Below are 23,697 nucleotides of genomic sequence, written 5' to 3'. Positions count from 1 at the left end.
AGGCATGCCTCACACTTCTCAAACAGGAGAGCTCTGCTCATGTCTGTTTTATGTATCACAGTGGTTCTCAACAGGGATCAATTTTGTCCCCCAGGAGTCATCTGACAATGTCTGGAGACAGTTTTGCCTCTCGCAACTGGGAGAATGGTACTGGCATCTAGTGGGTAGAGGCCAGAATGCTGCTAAACATTTTATAAAGTACAGAACAGCTCCCACAACAAAGAATTACCCATCCCAAAATGTCAATAAGGCAACTGTAATATAAAAATTTGCTTGAAGAAATAATTCCATGTCTAAACTTTTTGATAGCCACTGGATTAGAATACTCTTGTAGCTAAAGCAATGAAAATCTGTAACATTATTTTGTAAATAAATGAAGACAGATTCAATTATTAATTATACATTTGAATTAATTAATTTTTCCTTTTTTTGTTCTTAGCAACAATTGTGTTAAATGAGCTCAACTGGACAAGTGCCTTAGATGAAGTTTTCAAAAAAAATCGAGAGGAAGATCCTTCATTGTTGTGGCAGGTGTTTGGCAGTGCCACAGGCCTAGCCCGATATTATCCAGGTAAATACTTAGTATTTCAATAAGTATCAAATAAAATTGTAAGTACCAGACTTAATGTTTCTTGAGAACACTTGTTACCTTCTCCTACATTGTAAGAAGAATATGGTTATCATGTTACTTTTATAAGGAAAGAGTATTCCTCCTTACATGGCTCTGTATCTATCAAAATCACTTTAAACTGAAATACCTGAGAATCATCTCAGGGCTCGGGAGTGGGTTTGGGGTTGTCACCTAGAATCAGGCCAGGCTGCAGTGAGACCATGAACAGGTATCTGTGTACCTGGAACAGGGAGTTATCATGAATCCTAAAACAATCCTTAGATAAGGATCCAACTGCTCAGCATGGACCAAGTTGTGAGTCACATTAGAGAACTGAATAGAATTTTTAAAAACTAATTGAAATATTTCTCTCTAGATTTCAAGTCTATGCTTTTATGTGAAAAATGTTGATGCTTTTCTTTAATTAGTGAATGTGGATTTGTTAACATGAGTATGACAGGAAATAAAATGAAATTTCCAGGAAAACAGACCATTCTTATGTGTCAGGTTGGATTAATTTTGAGAGCATCTCAGTGATGATATATATTCAGTTAAGATGAATAAAATTTATAAATTAAAATGAATTAACTTTTGTAATATCCTTTATTATTGTAAAGAAGGCTAAGGAGAAATAAATCTATAACTAAAATGAAAAGTAAATCACTAGTAAATCCTGTGAACACATTGAAAAGAATTTAAGTGAAATGTCTCTTGGTGTTTTTAACTTCTCTTCCTTTTAGAACAAGCTGACAAGCACAAATGCACTTTCTTTCTCAAAGACATGGCCTGAGTTGTGGGATACATGCTAGGTAGTTGGTCTTTAAACAGCTACAATATATGGGAAAATTTTTCTTGAGACTAGAGTTTTCTAAACATGTTTAACAAATAAGTTATTCACGATAAAAAGTCACAACAGTGAAAATGGGGTGAAATGGAAATTAGATCATATCTAGCTTTGTATGGTAATAGCAATGAATAAAATGATGTGGGCATCATCAGACTCAATAGACTCAAATTAGGGAAAGAAAACTTCTGCCGGGTTCCAAAGGCCAAATGGTAAGAGCAGTGGCAATTATTTTTTGTGGAAATCCAATGGGCTAGGAAATGTCTACTTTGTTTTTCAATGTTGAAAAAGAATCATGAGTTAATAAAATGTTAATATCTGATATGGGGAAATTATGACCATATAGGTTGTTATCATAATAGTGGAATTTCCTATTTACAGAATCATTCTTCAGAATAATACAACTCTTCTAAAATATTCTTGTTATGGTATCATGAACAATATCATGTATCAGGAGACTGAAAATTTTAGGTATATAAGATAATATAAAGAAAAAAAGTGATGACTGCCATGGAATACACTACTCACACACATAATAAACCTGATATAATAAACCTTAAAGTTATATCAGGTCTTATAAAACATTTATGATTTTTAAATATAGGAACTAGATACCTGGTAAGCTATCCAGTAATTCACAAATATAAAAATACAATTATCAATAACATAACATTATGTAACTTTTAAGTACTTTAATATATATTGCCTCATTGCAAAATTCCATATATGAGCAGTTGAGGGAAAGAAGGAAAACGATAAGTGAGACAAATTAGGATAATAATGAGAAACCAATTGCCCAGTACCAGAGGGAAATTGATGATGCTGAGAAAGAGACAAATAAGAATTATAAGGGAGAAATGGGAAGGGGAGCAAGAGAAGATTTCACAAGAAAGAGGGAGAGAACACTGGGGTCAAGAGGTTGAAGGAAAGACAAGTTGTGTTATGAGCAATTTTCAAAGATGGCTCTTTTTAAAAACAGCAGTTAACTTTTAAACTTACTAATACATTGTCTTTCTATTATTCTTTCAATGTGAAGTGAGGGATGACTGCTTTAATTTTTTTTAACCCTAATCATAAATTTTCAAGTGTGTTAACTTTTGTTCATTTTACCTTGGAGTAGCTCTTTAAGTGTTTAGTTTAGCTGAATCCATGTGATCCCCATAGAACACATTAGCTGTGGAAGCAAGTGTGTTCTCCTGCAGTACCCAGCTTTTGAGCAATGGCTTGGCAGACAAGTTGACTGACAAAATGACTGATGGGCTGAATTCAGTTACTTGTTAGAAGAGGTTATTTTAAATGATTCTCATGACTGCTATGGAATACACTAGATGCAATTTTAATTTTAGTGAATCTGTTGCTGAGTTGTTCTTTTTATTTTATTATTTTTTCACATACAAAAAGCTGTACATAATGTATACAATTTGATGAGTTTGGAGATAAGTATACACCTGTGATACCATCACCACTGTTGATGCAAATAACCAGTAATCAATTCATAGATTAAAGATGAGTTTATTACATGGCCAAGCTGAGGACTATAACACAGAAGTGCGTTCTCCACCAGAGAAGAAAGGACTCTGGAGGAGTGAGATGTACAGCATGGTTATACACCATTTCAGAACAAAGAATATACATAAAACATTAAAAAAAATTTTTTTTAATACTACAGTCACAACATGTTTTGTAGCATTTCAGTAATGCACATGGTAGGTCAATCTGACATTGGTTCTGGGAAGGAATCTTTATCCTCAAAGAAATGCTAATATTGGAGGGAGGCATTCATCCCTATCTTTAAAGGCAAGATTGTTTGCTTTGGGATCCCATGTAATGTTTAAAGCAGATGTACAATGCATGCTTGACAGGCCAAAAGTCAGGCTATTCTAGAAAAATAAATTCGGGCCAAATCAATTTTAAACCAAAAGGTTTCCTCATATACCTCAATACCTTAACTTTTCTTGTTAGTTTTATTGCTTTTCATTTATTTCCATTACCACAATCAATGCTATAAACCCATCCATCATCTCCAAAAGTTTCCTCTCACCTTCTTATTTATTACCGTATCTCTGCTGTGGTCACTCTGTTCTAATCTGTGTTTTAAAATAACGAGTTGTTTCTGCTCTGCAGGAAATTTTAATCTAATTAGAGAGTCAAACTTTATACATCTTGAAATTTAAGTTACAAGACAAATCATTAAGTGATTAAATGCCAAATAAATTAGACAGACAGTAACAAAAGATCTGCTACAGGAGTTTTGAAAAAGATAAGGTAGTTACAGAGCAGAGTCATGGGCAAGGTTTATGAACTGTGTATTGAAAATCAAGTCAGTGAAGAAGAAAAGGCAAACCTATTTAGAGGAAAGAAAGGCACAAAGTAAACAAGCAGGTAGATGAACAAGTGCTGTTGCAGGCTTGTGTTCCCAGCGAATCTAGCAGTTTGTTACAGAGGAAGAGTGACAGCAAATCAAAAGATTTATTAATGGCAGATTATGTGGCCTTGAATGTCAGAATGCATTGTCTGGGATGTAATGTGTAGGGAAATACCACGAACATTTTGGGCAGTGGAATACTATGGTTAAAGCACTGCTTATTCTGATTGGAAGGAGAAACACTTAGAAAGCCTTGACCAAAAGGTATGCTATTATAATGATCAGATGTGGAAGTATATAGATCTGAACAAGGGACCAAATAGGAATTTAAAAAGAAGAATCCTTGGATATAAGAAAATGAGGGTATTAGGAACTTTACCAAAAAAATGAATTGATACACATATATTGCTAAATGACTAACACCTCTATCACCTCACATAATTACCATTAATTTTTTGTGATGAGAACATTTAAGTTCTAGCAACTTTCTTAGCAACTTTCAAGTATATAATACAGTATTATTAACTATAACCAACACGCTATATATTAGATCCCCAGAACTTATTCATCTTCTAGCTAAAAGTTTATACCCTTTGCCATCTCCCTAATTACCCTACCCCTCACCCCTGGCGACCACCATTCTATGCTCTGTTTCTACAAGTTTGGCTATTTTAGATTCCACATATAAGGGAGATCATACAATATTTGTCTTTCTCTGACTTATTTCACTTAGCTCTCATGTAAGTGTATCAAGTCAACACATTGTACACTTTTAATGTTATGGTGTTATACAATGTTATATCTGAATTATATGTCAATTTAAAAAGATAAAATAAGAAATTATATAAAAATAAACAAATGAATTTAGTGACAAACATAGGGTATAAGTTGACTATAACTTTTAGTTTGAGTGCATATGAGAATGTTTACTGAAATAAAATATCCGAAGTATTTTTATTTTGGGGAGTAAAGTGATTTAAAGTGGTAAAATTTGAGATGTTGACAGGAGAGTGTAGAATAGTTCTACTTACACCCAGCCATTAGCTTTATGTTCTGAATTAAATGATTTGCTTTGTTATATACCATCCACCGGTTATGTTGTCTAGGGGACATATCATAGATATAAACACACAAAATAATATTAATATTATTACTTTGAAGTTCTCAAATGATCCTGATTTATAGAGGTGATTCTGTAGCCTTATTTTTGTTGCCTTTTGTATAACGTCATCTCTTACCTGAATCTGTCTTGTTTTTCACATGTAAAGGTTATAATAGTTGTTCACTCTGCTGTCAACTATGGATTCAGTCATGCTTAAATTAATTAAGTGATTTATTTTATTGCTGATAGGTCAGAGTAGTTAAACAATATGTTAATATGAAAATGGGAGCTGCCTGTAATTTGACAGAGGATAACATCATGTATACAATATGTGAATAAGTATTACTAAAAATGTTTAGTTATTTTTAACTTCTAAAAGATATCCCTCATTCTGTTCCTTTTTCCTTTATATATTGCTAAATTTCTATACCGTGTGCCATCCATTTTTAGATATATAGAATCATCATTGCTATGTAATTAATTTTATGTTCAATATATTTTATTAAGAAAAATTAAAAGCATTTTTGTCCAAACTTTAGACAACTATTTAAGCACTTCTCTCAGGTACACCAAATATAAAATTGTTAAGAACTGTATTATTATCATCACTATCTAAGAAGATTTATTGACTTGTAGAAACAGGAAATGTGTTCCTATAGAATCATAATGTTTTTTGTAAGTACATTATTATTGTCTAATTGCATTGATTTGCTTACAAAAATAAGAACTTTTTTCTCTCAGAGTTCACATTTTTCTCTATGTAGTGCATATCTGAAATCATTTTCCAATAAAGTCTCTTCATCTTTTACTTTATAGAACTTGCTATGTTCAAGCTTACTTCTGAGCCAGAGCTGATAACCACATATGGGCCATCTAAATGATTAAGTCTCTGTGTACCATTTACTTTATTGAATATTCCACTTAACTACACAACTTGTCCTTGTTATCTGCTACTCCTGCTGACAGACAGATATCTCTTTATGTTAAATAAAAATGTTTTATATGGGTTATCTGGCATCTGCAGAATTACCAGGAAATCACTTTGTAATAAGTGCTTTTTTTTTTAAAACTATGGTGATTTATCCTTGCCTATAATGCTGTGTATCTCTGTATGAGTTTCTGCCACTTGTGTAGCTGTAAGTTAGAGAGGTGTTCTGGACATACTACAGTGGAGATATCAAAGATACTTCAAGCCGAAACAATGATATTACCTGAACATTGAGTCTCGTTGTTCAGAAACAAAATGAAAATCCAAAAACATTTTCATTAGGTCAATATAGTCAAGTCTGAGCTGGAAGAGGGGAAAACTGGTAAGAACCAGCAAAACTCTTGTTTTTGAAGGAACTGAAGTGTTCTAAGGATTCAAAATTACATGCAGTAAAATTACATGTAGTAATTATGTACAGTTTTATATATAATTTTAGATAGTAATTATATATATGTATCCATATATAAAATTATATATAGTATAGTAAAATTATACAGTCTGGAACTTTTCACTTTTTGACATCTGGCTCCCTTACTGTGGCCTTCAGACCATCTTTGGACTCTAACCCAACCTACATCTCTAGTTTTATTTCTTACTACACAGTTCAACCTTCATCATGTACCCCTACATAAGTACGTTGCCTTTTTCTTCCTTGTTTAATTTTATTTCATCTTCTGCGTCCTGTCATCAATTTTCCTATCTCTATGTGCTTTGACCCTAGAGCCCCACGTCTGATCATATACATCCTGTGCGTCATTCAAAATAGAATAAAAACACTGCCTTCCACATGAAGGCTTTCCCACATGCAATCTTACTTTACTTTTTTCTCTCAGAGAACTTGGTTTTTATCTATATTACAACATCTGTCAGACTTTATCTTCCTTCAGAATTAATTTTGGATATGCTCTTTTTAAAAAGCACTGCAGTGTAAATGACTGCAGGTAGAGGTGGCTACTTAGATACATGTACGTCCCGTGTACCTAACAGAGCGCCGTGCATACAGTGATTGATAGTTATTTGTTAAATTAAGCTGGATAAATAAGTCAAGATCATAGATACTAGAGCTGAAAACAAGTATCAGAGTAGAATTTCAGAGAATTCAGTTTCTAAATAAAATGAAACATGGCAGGAAAAGCAGATGGAAAATGCTAGGAAACATAGAGTTATAATTATCTAGGTCCCTGCCTGTATACCTTTCCCATCTTACCCTCTTTACCTATTCCAGTATTCTCCATGGGGTTTCCAGGGTGACCTAGTGAAGTCAGTTTACAGAGTTCCTAGAGTTTTATTGACTGTGTGACATCAGCCTGCACCACTGGGGATGGAGTAGGATGGGGAAATGGTATGACATTCCAAGCCCTAGTCATAGGAATATGCTTTTAAGTGGTTGAAATCTAAGCACATCTTACAATAATATGTTACTTAAAAAATCTACAATCTATAATAAGTAGTCCCAGTTACTCAATGATACTGTTTTCAAATGCCCACATATGAGTGCTTCTTATGTGTCAACTCTAGTACCAAGGGTTTATGTGTATAAATCATTGAATCTTATTTCCTACTTCTGAGGTTTAGAGCTATTATTACCCCCATTTTACTGAAAAGGTTAAGTAATTTATCCAATGAGAATCTAGGTAGACTAGCTCCAAAACTCATATTTTAAGTTTTACACTAGGCTAGTTCCAATCAGAGAAGACAATTTTAAAGAACAGACAAGAGAATAGACTCTTCCTATTGGCATTTACCCAATTGAATGACTGCCTTTTAGTCTTCTCTTCTGCCTGTGAATCTTATGGGTGGTTCTACTCCATAAATCTTCAGTCATTCAGCATTTGAAAACTTGATCTGGGAATGACCACTGTTTTGGGACCAGTCACTTTTCAGAAATACATGTCCACTGCAAAATTCAGCATTGATACATGAAAGATAAGACAGACATGAAAACTACCTATATTTTAGCAATGTAAATATTATATAGTTTTCCAGGGCCAAAATAATACTCTCCTAAGAAGATAGAGGAATGTAAGAAAATATAGTGAAGCAAATTTCAAACACTCTATGAAGCTTTTACCTCCTATACGTTCTCCAAGCTTTAAAACTTGACTCAGGTCTGGGAAAGGTTCTGATCTGTATCAGGATATGTATTCAATTTCCTTAAACAATGGCTATCATAACAGAGACTATATACATTTCTCTCAGATAAAATTCCTACTTAATAGGTAAGTCAGTTATTTAGGATAAGTCTGGTGCATGAGGTTTCCAGTGACAGAGGTTCCATCTATCTGCCGTGCCTTAAGTTGTTGTCCTCATCTGTATGATCAAAACTGGATCAACACTATCACATCCACAGTTGAAGCCAAAAGAAGAGGGGAAAAGTTAGTCGAAGGCAAGCAGCAAGATGCAAAAGTTGTACATATCACTTCTGCTCACATGCTATTTACTAGAATTTCATCTCATGGCCCCACCATGGCAAGAAAGACTAAGAAGTAGAGTTTCTGGTGAACAGTCAACTAAAACTTGAGGAGTACTATTACTAGAAGGAAGAAGAAGAAAAAAATTATATTGAAGCCCTGTCACAGTCTGTTCCTCTGGCAGTGCAAGTATATGTGCACAGACATAGAACATACTCCTTTCCATAGGAGATGATCCAAAGTCCCAACAAGTTAGTACATCCAGCTCAAAATCCAGGTTCTCCGGGTAACATGCAGTTCTCTCCATCATGTGGATATGACTTTTTCCTAATTTGGTTACTTATAATACAACGGAATACCGCTTACTTTTTCCGCCCTATTCCTGTCACTGTTCAGATATCTAATATATAATGGGGGTGTCTTCTGGACGACTACAGTAAAAACTCCAATTTCGAAAAAGAGAGCATGAAATACATAGTAATCACTGGTCCATGGTATGTATTACAATCCATCAGGCAAGAAATACAAAGATCTCCTACTCTTGCATAAAATTTCTTGGTCAGCCCATCTGATTGCTCCTGGGAGTAACTCTCTTGTCTATAACCATCACTAGCACATCTGAAGGAGTGTGCTTGGGACTAAACAGCCTTCATAGTTTGCTTCCGCTGCAGGTGTAGAGCCCAAAAATTGCTTTAGGGTTCACAACAATTACAAGATTTCTGCAGACTAGGCTTGAGGTTTCTTTGGTAACACAAACGGCATCAAAGACAGCACTGAGTTGGCTTCTAGTTTTTTCTTTTTCTAGTGAGTTTCTTGTGCAAACAGTCTCAGTCCTAAGATTTAGTCTAGAAATCATTCTTAAGTCCAACATCTTTTAGATATTTACTGGGTTCTGGAAGTTATCCCATCCTCATCTCTGTCATCTTAAAGGTGGCTTACTTGAAGACATTGCTGAAAACAGAAAATTTGATATTATAATAGTAGTGGACATTAATCATTTTTTAATTGTCCATCTGTTCCTGTGGCAGAGGCTGCTAGCTGCCCACCCAAATTCTGTCCTCCTATTCCATTGTGAAGTTTTTATTTTGAAAATGACTGCTTAGCCATCTATGTCGGACCAGTAGAACATGGGTGAAAGTAATACAGTCACGTGTTGCTTAGTGACGGGGACAGAGTCTGAGAAATGCATCATTAGTTGATTTCATTGTTGTGCAAACATTATAGAGTCTATTCACACAAACCAAATGGTATGGCCTACCACATACCTATGCTCTATGGTATAGCCTACTGCTCCTAGGCTACAAACCTTTACAGCATGTTACTGTACTGAATACTGTAGGCAATTGTAACACGATGGTAAGTATTTGTTTATCTAAACATATCTAAACATAGAAAAGGTACAGTAAAAATATTGTATAAAAGATAAGAAATGGTACTCATGTCTAGGGCACTTACCATGAATGGAGCCTGCAGGACTGGCTGTTTCTCGGGTGAGTCGGTGAGTGGGTGGGGAGTGAATGTGAAGACCTAGGACTTCACTGTACGCTGCTGTAACCTTTATAAACGCTGTACACTCAGGCCACACTGAATTTATAAAACAATGGTTTTTTTACTTCACTAATAAATGAACTTTAGCTTACTGTAACATTTTTACTTTATAAACTTCTAATTTTTTTTAACTTTTTGACTCTTTTGTAATAACACTTAGCTTAAAACACAGCGTACAGCTGTACAGAAATATTTTCTGTCTTTATATCCTTGTTCTAAATTTTTTCCTATTTTTAATTTTTCTTTTTACTTTTTAAACTTTTTTGTTAAAAACTAAGGCACAAACATACACATTAGCCCAGGCCTACACAGATCAGGATCATCAGTCTCACTGTTTTCTATCTCCACATCTTGTCCCACTGGAAGGTCTTCAGGGCAGTAACATGCATGGAGCTGTCATCTCCTATGACAATGCCTTCTCTGGAATACCCACTGAAGGACCTGCCCGAGGCTCTTCTTGAGGAGGTGTCAATCTTCAGAAATATGGCCATGGTGGTTTGCTTAGTTTGTTTCTTTTTTCATCATAGATTTGCTTGTAAAAGATAATGCACCATGACCACTCTTCTCCATTAATGAAAACCTTTTAGTGTTGAGGTCTATGTTTTCAAACTTTTTAAGGAGCTTGTTGAGGTCTGCAAAAGCTTCGGCTAAACCCTTCTCTGTGATTTTTCTTGGAGATTCTTTTTCTTCTCCTGCAGTTTCCTTTTCTCTTGCTATGACGTTACAATGGCTATGATGTCACTGGGCAATAGGAATTTTTCAGCTCCATGATAGTCTTATGGGACCACTATCGTATATGTGCTTCATCATTGACTGAACCAAGATTATGTGGCACATGACTGAATGTGTCACCTCAAGCCTGAGATTGTTATGACTTAGGGGTGCCTTCTCCACACTTTCTCCCTCCCTCTAGCAACTGCATATTGTAGGGGAGGAGGACATTTCCTCTCCCCAAATGTGGGTTCGTCTGGCCGGAGAATGAATTAAATTCACATGAGACAGAATAGCAAGAGAAAATTAAACAAAGCTTTATGAGGAACCATGGCCCGGGGCCTTTCTTCCCGAAGGAAGAAAGGGCACCTAAGAAGTGGGGTACACATAGTGGTTATATACCCCCAAACAGGGTGTTTCACATGTGGTTGAAATGTCCCTCCCACAATAGTCACAAGATTGCCCTGTCGGCACAGTGCTTGATGGACACAGCAGGTAATGGTCTGCTATCTCGGTGGGTGTAGCAGGAGGCAAGTCGATTGTCTGGAGCTGGGGGGGTCACAGGTGAGCACAGCAATCAGTTCCTAGCCTAAGGTAAGATGCTTAATCCTTAAAGAAATGCCAACTGTTGGGAGGGGGAGGGAAGTCAGTTACAGGAGGTTACCAGACAAGCACAATAAAAGGCAGATTTAAGTCTTTGCCTTTGGTATTGACTAAGAGTTTTTAGAGAGAAGGTCATGTCCTTTCTTCTTCCTGGTACAGAGAGGGAGGCACCTTTTACAGATAGAGATTTACCTTACAAATGTAAATGTGTCGTAACAAAGGGCAAGTTCCATTCTTCCTTCCCGGTCCCAGTTTATCAAAAGCAATCAGCCTCAAATAATCCTGATGCCAAAGAGACATATCTTGGGGTGGCCAATTTCAGGTCCACACAATATCAATGCCCTAGGTGATCTTGCAAACTAAGTGTTGAAGAAGGCAAAAATTCCACAAGCTGTAGGTCTCTGAATACCTGCTTGAAGCAGAATCTATGCCTCTGTGACTAGTAATATTTAACTTAGGCTGTTATATGAGTGAGAAATAAAATTTGTGCTAGGAAACAAAAGACTTGAGATTGTTTATTAAGTTATTTTGTGCTACTATAATGAATACAGAATCTTCTTTCTATGTTTAGGGTATTTCTAAGATTAGAAATTTTACTGGGCAGCAGAGCCTGTTTCCTAACTCAGAATCGGAAGAGGCCAATTATTTGTCTTGTTAAATTCTCTGGCACCTCCATATGAGTACATAACCCGCATTATGTTAATGAGACTCATCCAGGACATTGATGTGGGAGCCATGATACAAATTTGGGACTGTGGAGACCCCATTCTGGGTTGGTAGTAGTAGGGCAGCAACACTTAGATTACTGGAAATTTGGGGAGCTATACAATACACATTTGTTGAATTAATTCTGGCTTAAAAGATGGCCCAAATTCCTTATCCTGGCTTACAGTTCAGAACCATGACTAATATTCCATAGGAGATGACTGAGACAAGCCTAAAATAATGACCCATGTAACATCAATTAGATCCAGACAATAGGACCAGGGTTGGCTTGTAAAGGCATTTTTGAGTATGTGAGATTTACTTTTTTTTCTTTTCATGAGACGAAAATGTGAAGTCTTTTAGAATTAGAAAAATGCATTTGAACTTGTTAATTGGAAATGCAACTAGCTGTCATTTGAATTGATGTTTCCACCCAGAGAATCAGCCCTCAATTCATCATTATAAGCTTTATTATTTCCTAGCTGCTGAAGTTAAAAACTGAAAATCTATTATTTTTAGACCAGATTAACTAGAAATAGCTCTACAATCTGCATACTTTCTCAAGAATTTTTCTCTAATACATATCTCAGTATTCTGAATTAATGTATACGTAAACACCTTTTTAAACCAGTGATTTGATAACTAATATAAAACACCCTTAATATCATGTGGAGTAAAATTGCAGTACAGTAGATTTGGTCAAAGACACACCCACAGTTCATTTTTGGTCAGGGAAAAACTGTTCTCATAAATGATCATTATCACCATTAATAATGGCATTCAAAAATGAGACGCCCACATTGTGGACTGTATTTCCATTCCTTTCTCCTGTCATCCCAAAATCTTATTGGAAAGTGAAAGGGACATCTACAATGAGCAACATTTCACTTTTTACAGGAAATTTGGAAGCCCTGATTTCCTCTCAAAACACGTAGCTTCATTATGCATCATTATGAAACTGATTATTTCAGGGAATTGCAGGGTATGATTATTATCCTTTTTAGTATTTGACCTTCCATAATTCTCAGCCTATAAATAATTTACCACTTAAATGCCACAATGGGATTTTACAACAAATAATTTGTTTAATAATTAAATTAGCAATATCACAGAAGAAAGCACATTGTTTAATTTTGCCGGAATATAAACATCTTAATTTAGTATAATCAAGGCATATTTCCTAATAGTAAATATCTCAGAAGGCTTCTAAGAAAAGATTATTAATACTTTTAAATATAAACCATCTAAGATTATAAACTATACTAAAATTTAATGGTCTGGCTCATATTGTAAATTATAACCTTTTTTTCTTCCTCTAAAAAAAGAGCAATTTTATGGATCAGAGTAATACATATCACAGTTAATTTTGATTAGCAATTATAGTGAAAACAGGAATCCTAGATGAGTGTGATCTACAGAGAATTCAGAAATCTAATTTAAATGTGACTTTCAAGTTCATTTTATTAAACCATTTATCAGATTTATTGGTTGACTACTCTCAACTCGTAGTAGCCGCTATTGTACTGGCAGTGGTGACTAATCTCTCTTCTCACTCACATGTTTATATCAGTCTGAGTCCACTCTGGAGAGAGAAAACGCAATATTTTGAACTGGGAAAGTTTGTTTTTTAATAAAGAATTATTAACTATAACAAGTATTGGAATAATGAGGGATTGGATAAAAGTACAGAGAACTCTGAAAAATATAGGAATACCAGATATAATATTATATAACCTAGTATATAATAATAACTACCCCTAGAGCTGAGATAGAGAGTCCAAGAAAGCAACCTCAATCCCCAGTGCCCCTGGGCTGAGATCAGATCTTACAGAGGACATAGTTATGGCCCAGATGAAATGACAGAAGTTACTGTAGTGTAACACTGGAAGGATTTACTGGAAGTTCACCCTCTAGGATCCCAAGTGCCTCAGTGGAGGCACTCCACCACAAAAAATACTCAGGGAGTTCTGCTGCCATTAGGTGCTGGAAAACCTGAGAGCACTACAGAAGCCTTGGGCTGGAGAAGTTACCCACACCACAGGAGCTGAGCTCTGGAAAATACGCATGCACTGCAGGAGCCGACACCAGTAAAGCTGCACCTGCTGCAAGAGACCTTGAGCAAACAAACCAGAAGCAGGAAGCAAAAACCCTTTACACATGCAACGTCTTTCTTTTACCATCTGCTGACAAAGCTTAAAATTGTGCTTGTTGGTCAAAGAAAAATATTTAAAGGGCCAAGATCCATTTTCATAGAGCAAGTTAAAAGGGTGAATTTGGAGCTGAGACAATAGATGTGTAACCAGCACAACATTGTAGTGAAAGTAAGATATCATTTATTTAAATGTTTAGTTATTACTAATACCCCAGCTTGGGGAGTCAGATATTGTAGAGGACTAATTGAAAGTGAAGTGTCGTTTCTACCAGCATGCTTATTGCTTAATTCCAGTGCTACCACACACACACACAAAAGTAATATTTTATCTCAGTACCTCTAAGTTTCTGCAAATTCAAATTGAAAGGATTAAAGTAAATCTACCATTTCAGTTGCATTGACTATGTCAGTAAATGGTTGTTGGGGGAGTGCCATATTTAAACTTACTGTTTCATATAAATGTGATTAGTCATTTAAAAGAATAAATCATTGTATAATATAGCCACTAATAGGAAAGAAATTTCACAGTCAAGGAAATATTTTTTGATATATCTCAATTGGCCAAATTATCTTAGTTGGCTGATAAACCTGATTCTCTGTAAAGTTCTCCATAATTTCCATAATTTCTCAATACAGAAAAGGGCAAAATAGATTGGAGGGCATAAGTCATATGGATTTTTATTAAGAATTTTCCCGAGTCATATGTACAAATGTGTTCAAAGAGAGAACTTCTTCAGCAGAAAATTACCATCCAACTTATCAGCGGTTATTGATCTCCTTGGATCTAAGATGTGTGTGTGTAAAACATTTTAATTAAAGTAAGTATAGATTTAATTAGAATAAGTGTAAATTGATTGCTTTTAAAAATCAATACAGTTAGACTAAAGTTTTTTTTCTGATTACTGCAACATGATAAAGTCTCTGAAACTAACAGAAAATTCTTGAATTTGTGCTTGAATTACTTCAGATGATTCAAATAAATTTACGGAGAAAAGTTTTTGCAGAGTTATTTTAATTATACTTTAAGCTTTTAAGTATAATTTCAAATGGACTGGCCATTATCAAATATGTGAATGATAAGGTTAAAAAATTATGCTATTTTATGATAACAATCTAAGAAAAATAATAGTCTTTTTATAGAACAAGATAGTATGGCATTGAATGAAAATATAAGGATCAAATAACTAAAAGTACAATTTCCGTTAGTAACAAGTAAACTTTCTTTTATGGTAGATTTTTCTGTTAGTAGAAAGAAAAGAAAATGTGTATCCTCTGGACACCTGAAAAACATATAAGTTGGCACCCACAAAATCCCTATGTCTACAACTTCTTCATGAAATATGGTGAAAAGGAAAACTGACTATGTTAACTTTCTTTTGTACTGCAATGTTTTATTCCATTTTTAAAAAGAAAAAAGTTAAGGGCATAAAAATTATATTCCCCATTTGACATTGCTCTGTCAATGAAGAATGAGAAGTGGAATGTGTCAGTGGTATTTTGTGAGTTTTAAAATATTTTTGTAGATCACATCTAATATTTTGATTTAACTTCTCTATTTTCAATTTAATTTAGGTTCTCTCTATTTTTTTTTTTTTAGCTTCTCCATGGGTTGATAACAGTAGAACCCCAAACAAGATTGACCTTTATGATGTACGCAGAAGACCATGGTAAGAATTTTTAGGTAGTCATGAAAAGATTAAATGGAAGAAGCAGTTACCTTTTGTGTAAAAATGTTGGAAAAAATCTATCCATTATTAGGATGAATATAGTATAATTTTTTAAAGATCTCTGGTGGATTTTTTTCTTTTAATAAATAAATACAGTTGAAGGTAAATGAAGATGATGAGTTCAAGTAGGCAACAATAATTAATATTGTTGAAATGATTTATCAGATGCATTTCAAATGGACTACTTTAAGTTTTATATTCAATGTCATCTCTGAATCTCTTTTAGCTGGTGGGAATTTCTATTGAAAGGCTCCCAGTTTGCTTGGAGTAGAGTTCTGACAAAGTGTCTAGATAGAGTAGAAGATAATTTGCCTCTGGCAGTGAACTAATGAGAACAGTCCCCAAGGTCAGAGCTGCCCCTAGTTATAATGATATAGCTTACGTTTCATTTTTCCAAAAAGAAGGTTTATTTATGCCTCACTACTAAAGCCACTCATTCTCCTGGAAAAATACCAGATAACTCATAATTGTACTCTCTGGGAAACAACTATTAAACTAGTGTATTTTATTTGAGTAAAAATAATTTCATTATTTGAGTAAAAATAATTTTTTTGATATTTGAGTTTTTAAAATATTTGAGTTTTTAAAAAATGTATTTAATGTGTGGATATATATTGTTTTAATTAGTTAATGTTAATCCACATATTATTCTTGTTAATATTTCTGCAAAGGAGGTGGCATGGAGTCATGGGTTGTTCAGTGGAGGCAAAGACTATGTATGACATCACAGGGTTTAGATTCAGGAACTGATTGTTTTGGGGGAAACTTACAAGCTAGGTGCCAACCAGAAGAGGCACACAATATCCTATCATCTCATCTTCCCGTTGAGAGACATGCCTGGACCGGTGTTAAGATACTACACATGAACTAGATTTGCCTTCCATTGGAATAGCCCGGCAATCCTGCCCCTTTACCTTCTTATACAGAAACAAACTTTGGTGCAAGTTATAAACTCTGCTTCATGAACACATAGTCCTGTGTAGATACTAACTGTGTTGGATATTGTGGGAAAATGAATTGGCAAATTATCTGGCAGGCTTCTGAGAAGTTAGATTTAGAGTCATGGGCAAAGAGGCCTCAGAGATAAATAGAAAGTTGAGTTCAGGTGCAGCTCTTCCTGTTAGGGAATACAGGCCTCCTGTTCCCCATCGGTCTGTGCCAGGCAACATGAATTTTGGGATCGTTCACCTGCAATTAAATTTATCTCTCTTCCGTCACTAAACTATCTAAGTAGAACTCCCCTAGAGTCTCTTTAATATGCAGAGAATCTGAATCTGTAGGGCTGCAGTTAAGTGTGGAAGTCAGCATTTTAAACTGCCTCTCCAGGTTATTCTCAGATGCTATAAAGTTTGAGAGTCACCACTTGAAACTCTTAGTAATAATATTATATATTCTATTTTTAATTACTTCTTTGTCCCTTTGTATTTCTTTCTTTCTTTCTTTTTGTTGCTGAGGAAGATCCACCCTGAGCTAACAGCTGTTGCCAATCTTCCTCTTTTTGTATGTGAGCCACTGCCACAGCATGGCCACTGACAGATGAATGGTGTAGGTCCACACCCGGGAACCAAACCCGGGCTGCAGAAGTGGAGCATGCCAAACTTAACCACTGGACCATGAAGGCCAGCCCTCTATTTCTTTTCTTTTGATGTTGTTTTTTCATATTCATAGACCACTTATATGTTTTTATGTTTATTTTTTGCTTTCAAAAATATAACATAATCTTATTATTATTTGTCCTTATTATTATTCCTAAGAGTTAGTTTTAGAACCTGTGGTCAACAAATTGGAGTTTAGGATAATTTTCTTTTTTTTTTCAGGAACTTGTCCTTCCAGAAGTTAATTTCTTTTGCTCCTAGTCTTAAAACACATCTCTTTATCTTTTATTATAAATATCTGTAAAATATACTTTAAATATTATGCCTCTGACATCTCTACTATCATGTAAAATATAGCTTTTTAAAATTGACATTACAGAATTGTGAATGAAAGAGCATTGTCTTATGAAATAGAATAGAAGTAGGGCCTTGCTTGGAAAATACCTTATCTCAGAGATCAGTAGATAGTAATTCAACAAATATCAATGTTTGATATTTTTCAAGAGAAAAAATATTCATATGGTATTTGTTTCAGGTACATCCAAGGAGCTGCATCTCCTAAAGATATGCTAATTCTTGTTGATGTGTGAGTAGTTAAATATTACATATTTCTTTATATACTGAGAACATAGGGAGGATTTGTAGATAACAGTAATATGTTGGAACTGAGAAATAGGTTGGAAAAAAAGACAAAAAATAATTATGATGACTTTTGTATCCACACAAAGAAGCTGTATTTAAGACAGTCACAAAACAAACAAAAGTTATTTTATTGAAATTGAGAAGAATTTGTATAGAATTGAAAATTATGGCATAGTTTTAAGGTCTGAGCTTTTTGAAAAATTATTCATTAGCTTCCAATTTTTTGCTTTATATTTTAAACAATATTAAAGTACATGGTTGCTAAAACTAAGCAGTTCCTGCTACCAAAAAAATAATGTAGAATCATTTCATTGGCACTTGATCATTAATGATTCAAATAACTTTTAGAGATTTGGCCACAAAATAGATAAATATTAAATATATTGTCAACAATGGGACTTTTTCAAGGAAAATGCTAATATATTAGAAAGAATTCCAAGAGTTTTTATATTGGTCATTTTATTTGTTACATTGCTTCAAGTGAAGGGATGTGTGTGTGTGTGTGTGTTTATAATCTTTTAATAAGATTGAAGAAGAAATTCTAGAACACAGAAAATAATGTATCCTGCTATGGAATTTAGTTTTTAAGAACAATACCAAGGAATTAAAAACATGAGAAATAAAATGCTTAGATTATTTTCCCCAAGAGAAAAAAGTGCATCTTCATATGTTCTTTGCCACATTGGAAGAACCAGAATCCAAAGTTTTGTAGGCAACTAAATCCATATCACAGCTAGTGTCAGCATTTAAAAACATCCCCATTATGCCCTGAAGTAAGTAAGTTCGAAACTTTAGAACCGAGCCTGAGAAAGAGAAGATGAATGAATTTGACAAATGTAACTTAAATGTTAATTCTCATTTCATTTGTTAAAATGCATTTAAATTGCATCTTGTCTTAATTAAATTGTTGTGGAATTTATATCACTTGCTAATCCTTGATATTCTTCTTAAGTACAGATCTAAATGTTGTGCAATATGTTATAATCCTATTGGATATATGATAATATTCAGAAGCAATTTCTCTTATTAAAATCTTTGGAAAGTGTTTATGAAGTTGAAATACCATTTTTAAAAATTATTTTAACAGAAATGTGTTGAGGGTCTCCTAGATACCATGTAATAATATAGAATAGAGATAAATATGATTAAGAGGTGGTCCCTGATCTCAAAGATAATTCAAATATATTATCCATATTCACAAATAACTAAAATAATTGTAGGAGGTTATAGATATAAAGTGTGACACAGCACTAAAGGAGTCCATAGGAAGGAGATGGCAGTTTGATTTAAAGTGTCAGGAAAGACTTCATTAAGGAGATAAAGTTAGAATTGAATCCTTAGAGCTAAGATTTAACCAGGCAGGCATGGGGAGGGGAGAGGAAAGAGAGTGGAATTTCAGGTGGAAGAATTGACAGAAGCAAAGTGGCAAAGATGAGAACATCTGGGGGAACTATATCGAGGAGGTAGAGGAAGGAGAGAGAGAGAAAAGATTTATGAAAGTTTTTTGAATGCAGGACTATTGAGATTGTTGGCTATTTAGTAGGTAACTATAACCTATTAACAGTATTGGATCAAGGTGTGTTTCCAGAATTTTCACCTGTTAGCATGGGGAGGAGAAGAGACTAAGAGCTGGATTGAGTGGCTATTACCCTAGTTCAGTGTCTTCAGATAACGAAGGCCTGAGGCAGAGTGGAGAGAGGATGGAGAGGAGGCCACTGCTTTAGGAACATTGTAAAGTGAAATGAACAAGGAAGATTGTCTGAATGGATAGGAAGGTTGAGAGAGAGGAGGAAATTGATTGGCTGAGTTCCATCCTGGTTGTTACCAAGAACACAGATAGAAAAGAAAAATATGTTTGAGAGTCATTTGTCATTTTGGACATCGAGTAGTTGTTTAACAAGCAATGATGTGTAAAACTGGGAAGAAGTCGAGAGTTAGAGATGTAGAAGTAGGAGTTAGTTGCCTAGAGATGAGCCACACAAATAGATGAGGTCGCCAAGGATCATAGAATATGTAGACACAAGACAAATGAAGACTAAACCCCTGAGAATATCTACTTTAGGATACAAAACAAGGTATTTTGTCCACAAATCTTTCTATTATCACAACTGTTATAAGCTTCATTATTATTGATTTAAATCAAGTCAAACAATGGGCTCCCTTAGGCAATGACTATTAACCTCTGTAAGTCTCACTTCTAACTTGGCTAATAAAGCGAGTATTCAGTTATATATTTCCTAAATAAGTGAATATGTCATGAGTATCCATATTTCCTTAAAATTGTCATTTGATGTGTAATTTATATCATTGTAGTTAGAAATATATACCTTCTGATGCCGGAAGGAAAGAAAGACAAGATTTCTTATAATTTATTTCTCTATCAGAAATATGATACTACTGATTTTGTAAAGACAAAATTGTTATTTGAACATTCTATAAGTGATCTAGAGTCTATGCATAGGTTGCCTTTTTTTAGGATGTCCAATGTTGTTTAAATATGTGGTCATTAACTTGCATGGACTCATTTTTTTATAGGAGTGGAAGTGTTAGTGGATTGACACTTAAACTGATCCGAACATCTGTCTCTGAAATGTTGGAAACTCTCTCAGATGATGATTTTGTGAATGTAGCTTCAGTAAGTACAAGATGACTGCATTTTTCTGAATTAAATCTGCAATTTCTATCTCCCCTTGACGTTAAATACTTTATAGTGTTTTATCACAGACAGGCTGAGGTATTTCTGATCTCTTCAAGACTATCTTACTGAACTGTCTTGTCTTGTTACTAATTCTCCTATACTTCCATGCCAGGGTCCTTTATGAATGTCTAAGCCTTTACCCATGAAGTAATGCATATGAAGGAAAACATTACACATATTCTCCTTTACTGGGAGAGCTTAAACAGATGACATGAACTTCTGTACTCATTGATAACATTGTAACTCCTAATAAGTAGCAACTTGGCAGTATAATTGAATGGCGATTTTCTATTCATTATAATGCTCATTTCACACTGGCCACATATCCATAATGTATTATATTTTTAAAACATTTTTTTTATTAACACAAGAACCAATAGATACTTGAGTGTCCTTCTTTTAAAGTCGTATTTTCCCAGAACCATCTTAGACCTTCCTACTCATAGCTAGAGAGTAGTAAACTAGGAAGCAAATAAAACAGGACAAAATGAATGTTACCTTGTCTCATTTTACTTCATAGAATATAGGCAAACGATTTCATTGCCATTTACTGGTGGATACAATTTCACATTTGAAGTGGTTATATTCACAGAGATACAGGTGAGGGAAGAGGAATTTGTGGTGAGGTCATTTTGTGCTGAACAAAGGTGAATGGGTCTGTCTCTAAAACCACTTGGAAGGAAGAAGCTAAAGCAGCGGGCCTGCAATCTATTTCCTCCCTTTACTGGAAGGGCACCCCTGGGAAAAATCAGGCAGGGGAACCAGGTATAATCTCTCGGCAGCCTGAGCTCCAGGTGATTAAATAAATGATATTTACTAAGAGGAAGAGGCTGTATTCCTAAAATGCCTTTAGCGGGATATCCCTGGCTAAGGGTAACTATCATAAATAGAACCCAGGATGAATGAGGCAAGATTCCTTAAAAACATGTCTTTTAAGTGATATAACTCTCTGGGAGATAAATTGGAGATGTTTTGTGGTTTAAATACTCCCGCTATTCAAGGAAACCTGGGAACCTCTTTTTGAGACCTCCTTTCATCTGGGCCAGAGGGTGCCCCCAAAACCATAAGGAATGACCTGGTCTATCAGTTTTCTAGGGCTACTGTAACAGAATATGACAGACTCGGTATCATAAAGTACAGAAATTTATCTTCTCACAGTTCTGGAGGCTGGAAGTCCAAGATCAAAGTACTGACTGCTTTGGTTTCTCCTGAGGCCTCTTTCCTTGGCTTGCAGATGGCCGCCTTCTTGCTGCCTCTTCACATGGTCATCCCTCTGTTCATGCATACCTCTGGTGTCTCTTCCTCTTCTTATAAGGACACTGGTCATATTGGATCATGCCTCTACCCTGATGGTCTCATTTTAACTTAATCACCTTTTTGAAGGCCTTATCTTCAAATACCATTACATTCTGAGGTATTGGTGGTTGAGACTTCAGCATATGAATTTGAGGGGGACACAATCCACCCTATAATACTTGGGGTACTACCCTCCATGTCCAGGTCCAGATCTTTCTCTCCTTTATGTGAACCCTTAGCAGTCCTTTAGTTTGTCTGTATCCTTAATATTGTTTAGTAAAATTTGATACTGCATAAGATCTGTGATTTATGTCAGTCTGATTTTACAATCTGACCCTGTATGTTTGCTCACCACTTATTCAACAAAATGCGAACAAGTAAAATATAACACTTGATCTCTGAGATAAAATGATCAGAAAAGATAGTCATTTAGTTTGATTTGTACATAAACCTATTGCTTATTACAAAGACATTGGAATGGTTGCTAACAAAATATTATCTTTGGTATAGCAAAGGATAAAATCATAAAAGCATTAAATTTGGTACAGATTTGGCATATCTAATGAAATTTATATAAAACCAGCAGATACTAAATATGGTTAATATCTTAATCTGTCTTCTTCCTGATCCTCACCATGGATTCAAGTGTATATAGTTTATTTGAAACATGATCCCAGTGAACACTGCCAGTTAAAGGAGTGGGGAAATGAGACAAGGGAAGGAAGGAAGCCAATTAAAGGAACTTAATTTAATTCAAAGGAACTTAATCCTACTGAGGAATCCTAGAAGCTGTATAGAATATGAACTTCAAGATTATTCTGCCTAAATGCCAAGGTGCTGGGGTTTTAAGGACCAGCCTTCCACATGTGTGGGCAAAACAGATTCTGGTCACAAGAGGGAGAACTGAAAGAAAAAGTTGTAGCTGATGGTTGTTAGAAACCTGGCCAGTGTCCACTGGGTCCAGGCACTGATCCTTAAATTTGGGCAACTGGTCACAAGTTTTAAAAGAGTAAACATAGTACATCAGAGAAGTGTGCTGCCAGAGATAGAACCAAGTCCGTAATTTATATTAATCTTTTCTCTCCTCTAATATTCTTCCTAATTTCCCTGTAGCCTTGGCCATCTCTTGTGCTGGTTTCTTGCTTGGTGGTTTGACCCAAACTTTTATCCCAGAGGCCTATGAATCCATTATTTCTGTGTCCATTCAAACAGTGGTTCCTGCAATTGTGCATTCACAGATATCACCAAGCATGGAAGTGCTTGAATGCACCCCCTGAGTTCTATGCATAGTTCTCCCTCATGATAATCTCCTTGTCAACTGCAGCCCTGCCAGTGGAGTAAGTGTTTTTTCTGGCATGCTAGTCTACTGGCATGAGAAGCCCAAAATACCCAGATAGTAGCTATGGATTTAGGTTTAGTGAAACTTTTTGCCGTGACCCCTGTAGAAGCACCACCTCGCTCCCACACCTACACACACCCACTTGTTAAGGAGAACATTTATTTCAGCAGAGCCTAAAGTTGCAGGGACAGGGCATAAACAAATTTCCCAAGCAAATCATTTTGAGTTATGGTGAGTAAAGACATTCCTACTTCCTTCCCTTGGTTCTCAGACTCACATTTTGCCCTTTTGGGGCAGAGCGAATGTGGGGAGAGGAAACCTGATTTGTAGCATTTGCTAATTTTCATAACATAAATACTCC

At 35.1% G+C, this 23,697-nt stretch overlaps 1 protein-coding gene across 5 annotated transcripts in view; it reads left to right on the top strand.

The window, feature by feature from the left end:
- Positions 1–23,697, top strand: part of CACNA2D1 (calcium voltage-gated channel auxiliary subunit alpha2delta 1) — a 516,254-nt gene that overhangs the window by 378,079 nt on the left and 114,478 nt on the right. For 4 of the 5 annotated variants that reach the window (XM_046669485.1, XM_046669484.1, XM_046669482.1 and 1 more), the window contains exons 7-10: positions 440–571; positions 15,637–15,706; positions 17,897–17,947; positions 20,539–20,638. In XM_046669485.1, coding sequence (XP_046525441.1) covers positions 440–571; positions 15,637–15,706; positions 17,897–17,947; positions 20,539–20,638 — 353 coding nt within the window. The remainder of the gene's footprint in view (positions 1–439; positions 572–15,636; positions 15,707–17,896; positions 17,948–20,538; positions 20,639–23,697) is intronic. The other variant, XM_046669483.1, reaches the window with a different exon arrangement.

The sequence above is a fragment of the Equus quagga genome, chromosome 8 (assembly GCF_021613505.1).
Source record: "Equus quagga isolate Etosha38 chromosome 8, UCLA_HA_Equagga_1.0, whole genome shotgun sequence".
NCBI classification, from domain to species: Eukaryota; Metazoa; Chordata; class Mammalia; order Perissodactyla; family Equidae; genus Equus; species Equus quagga.
The sequence above is the reverse complement of the archived record's forward strand: the minus strand, read 5'-3'. Positions and strand labels throughout refer to the sequence as shown.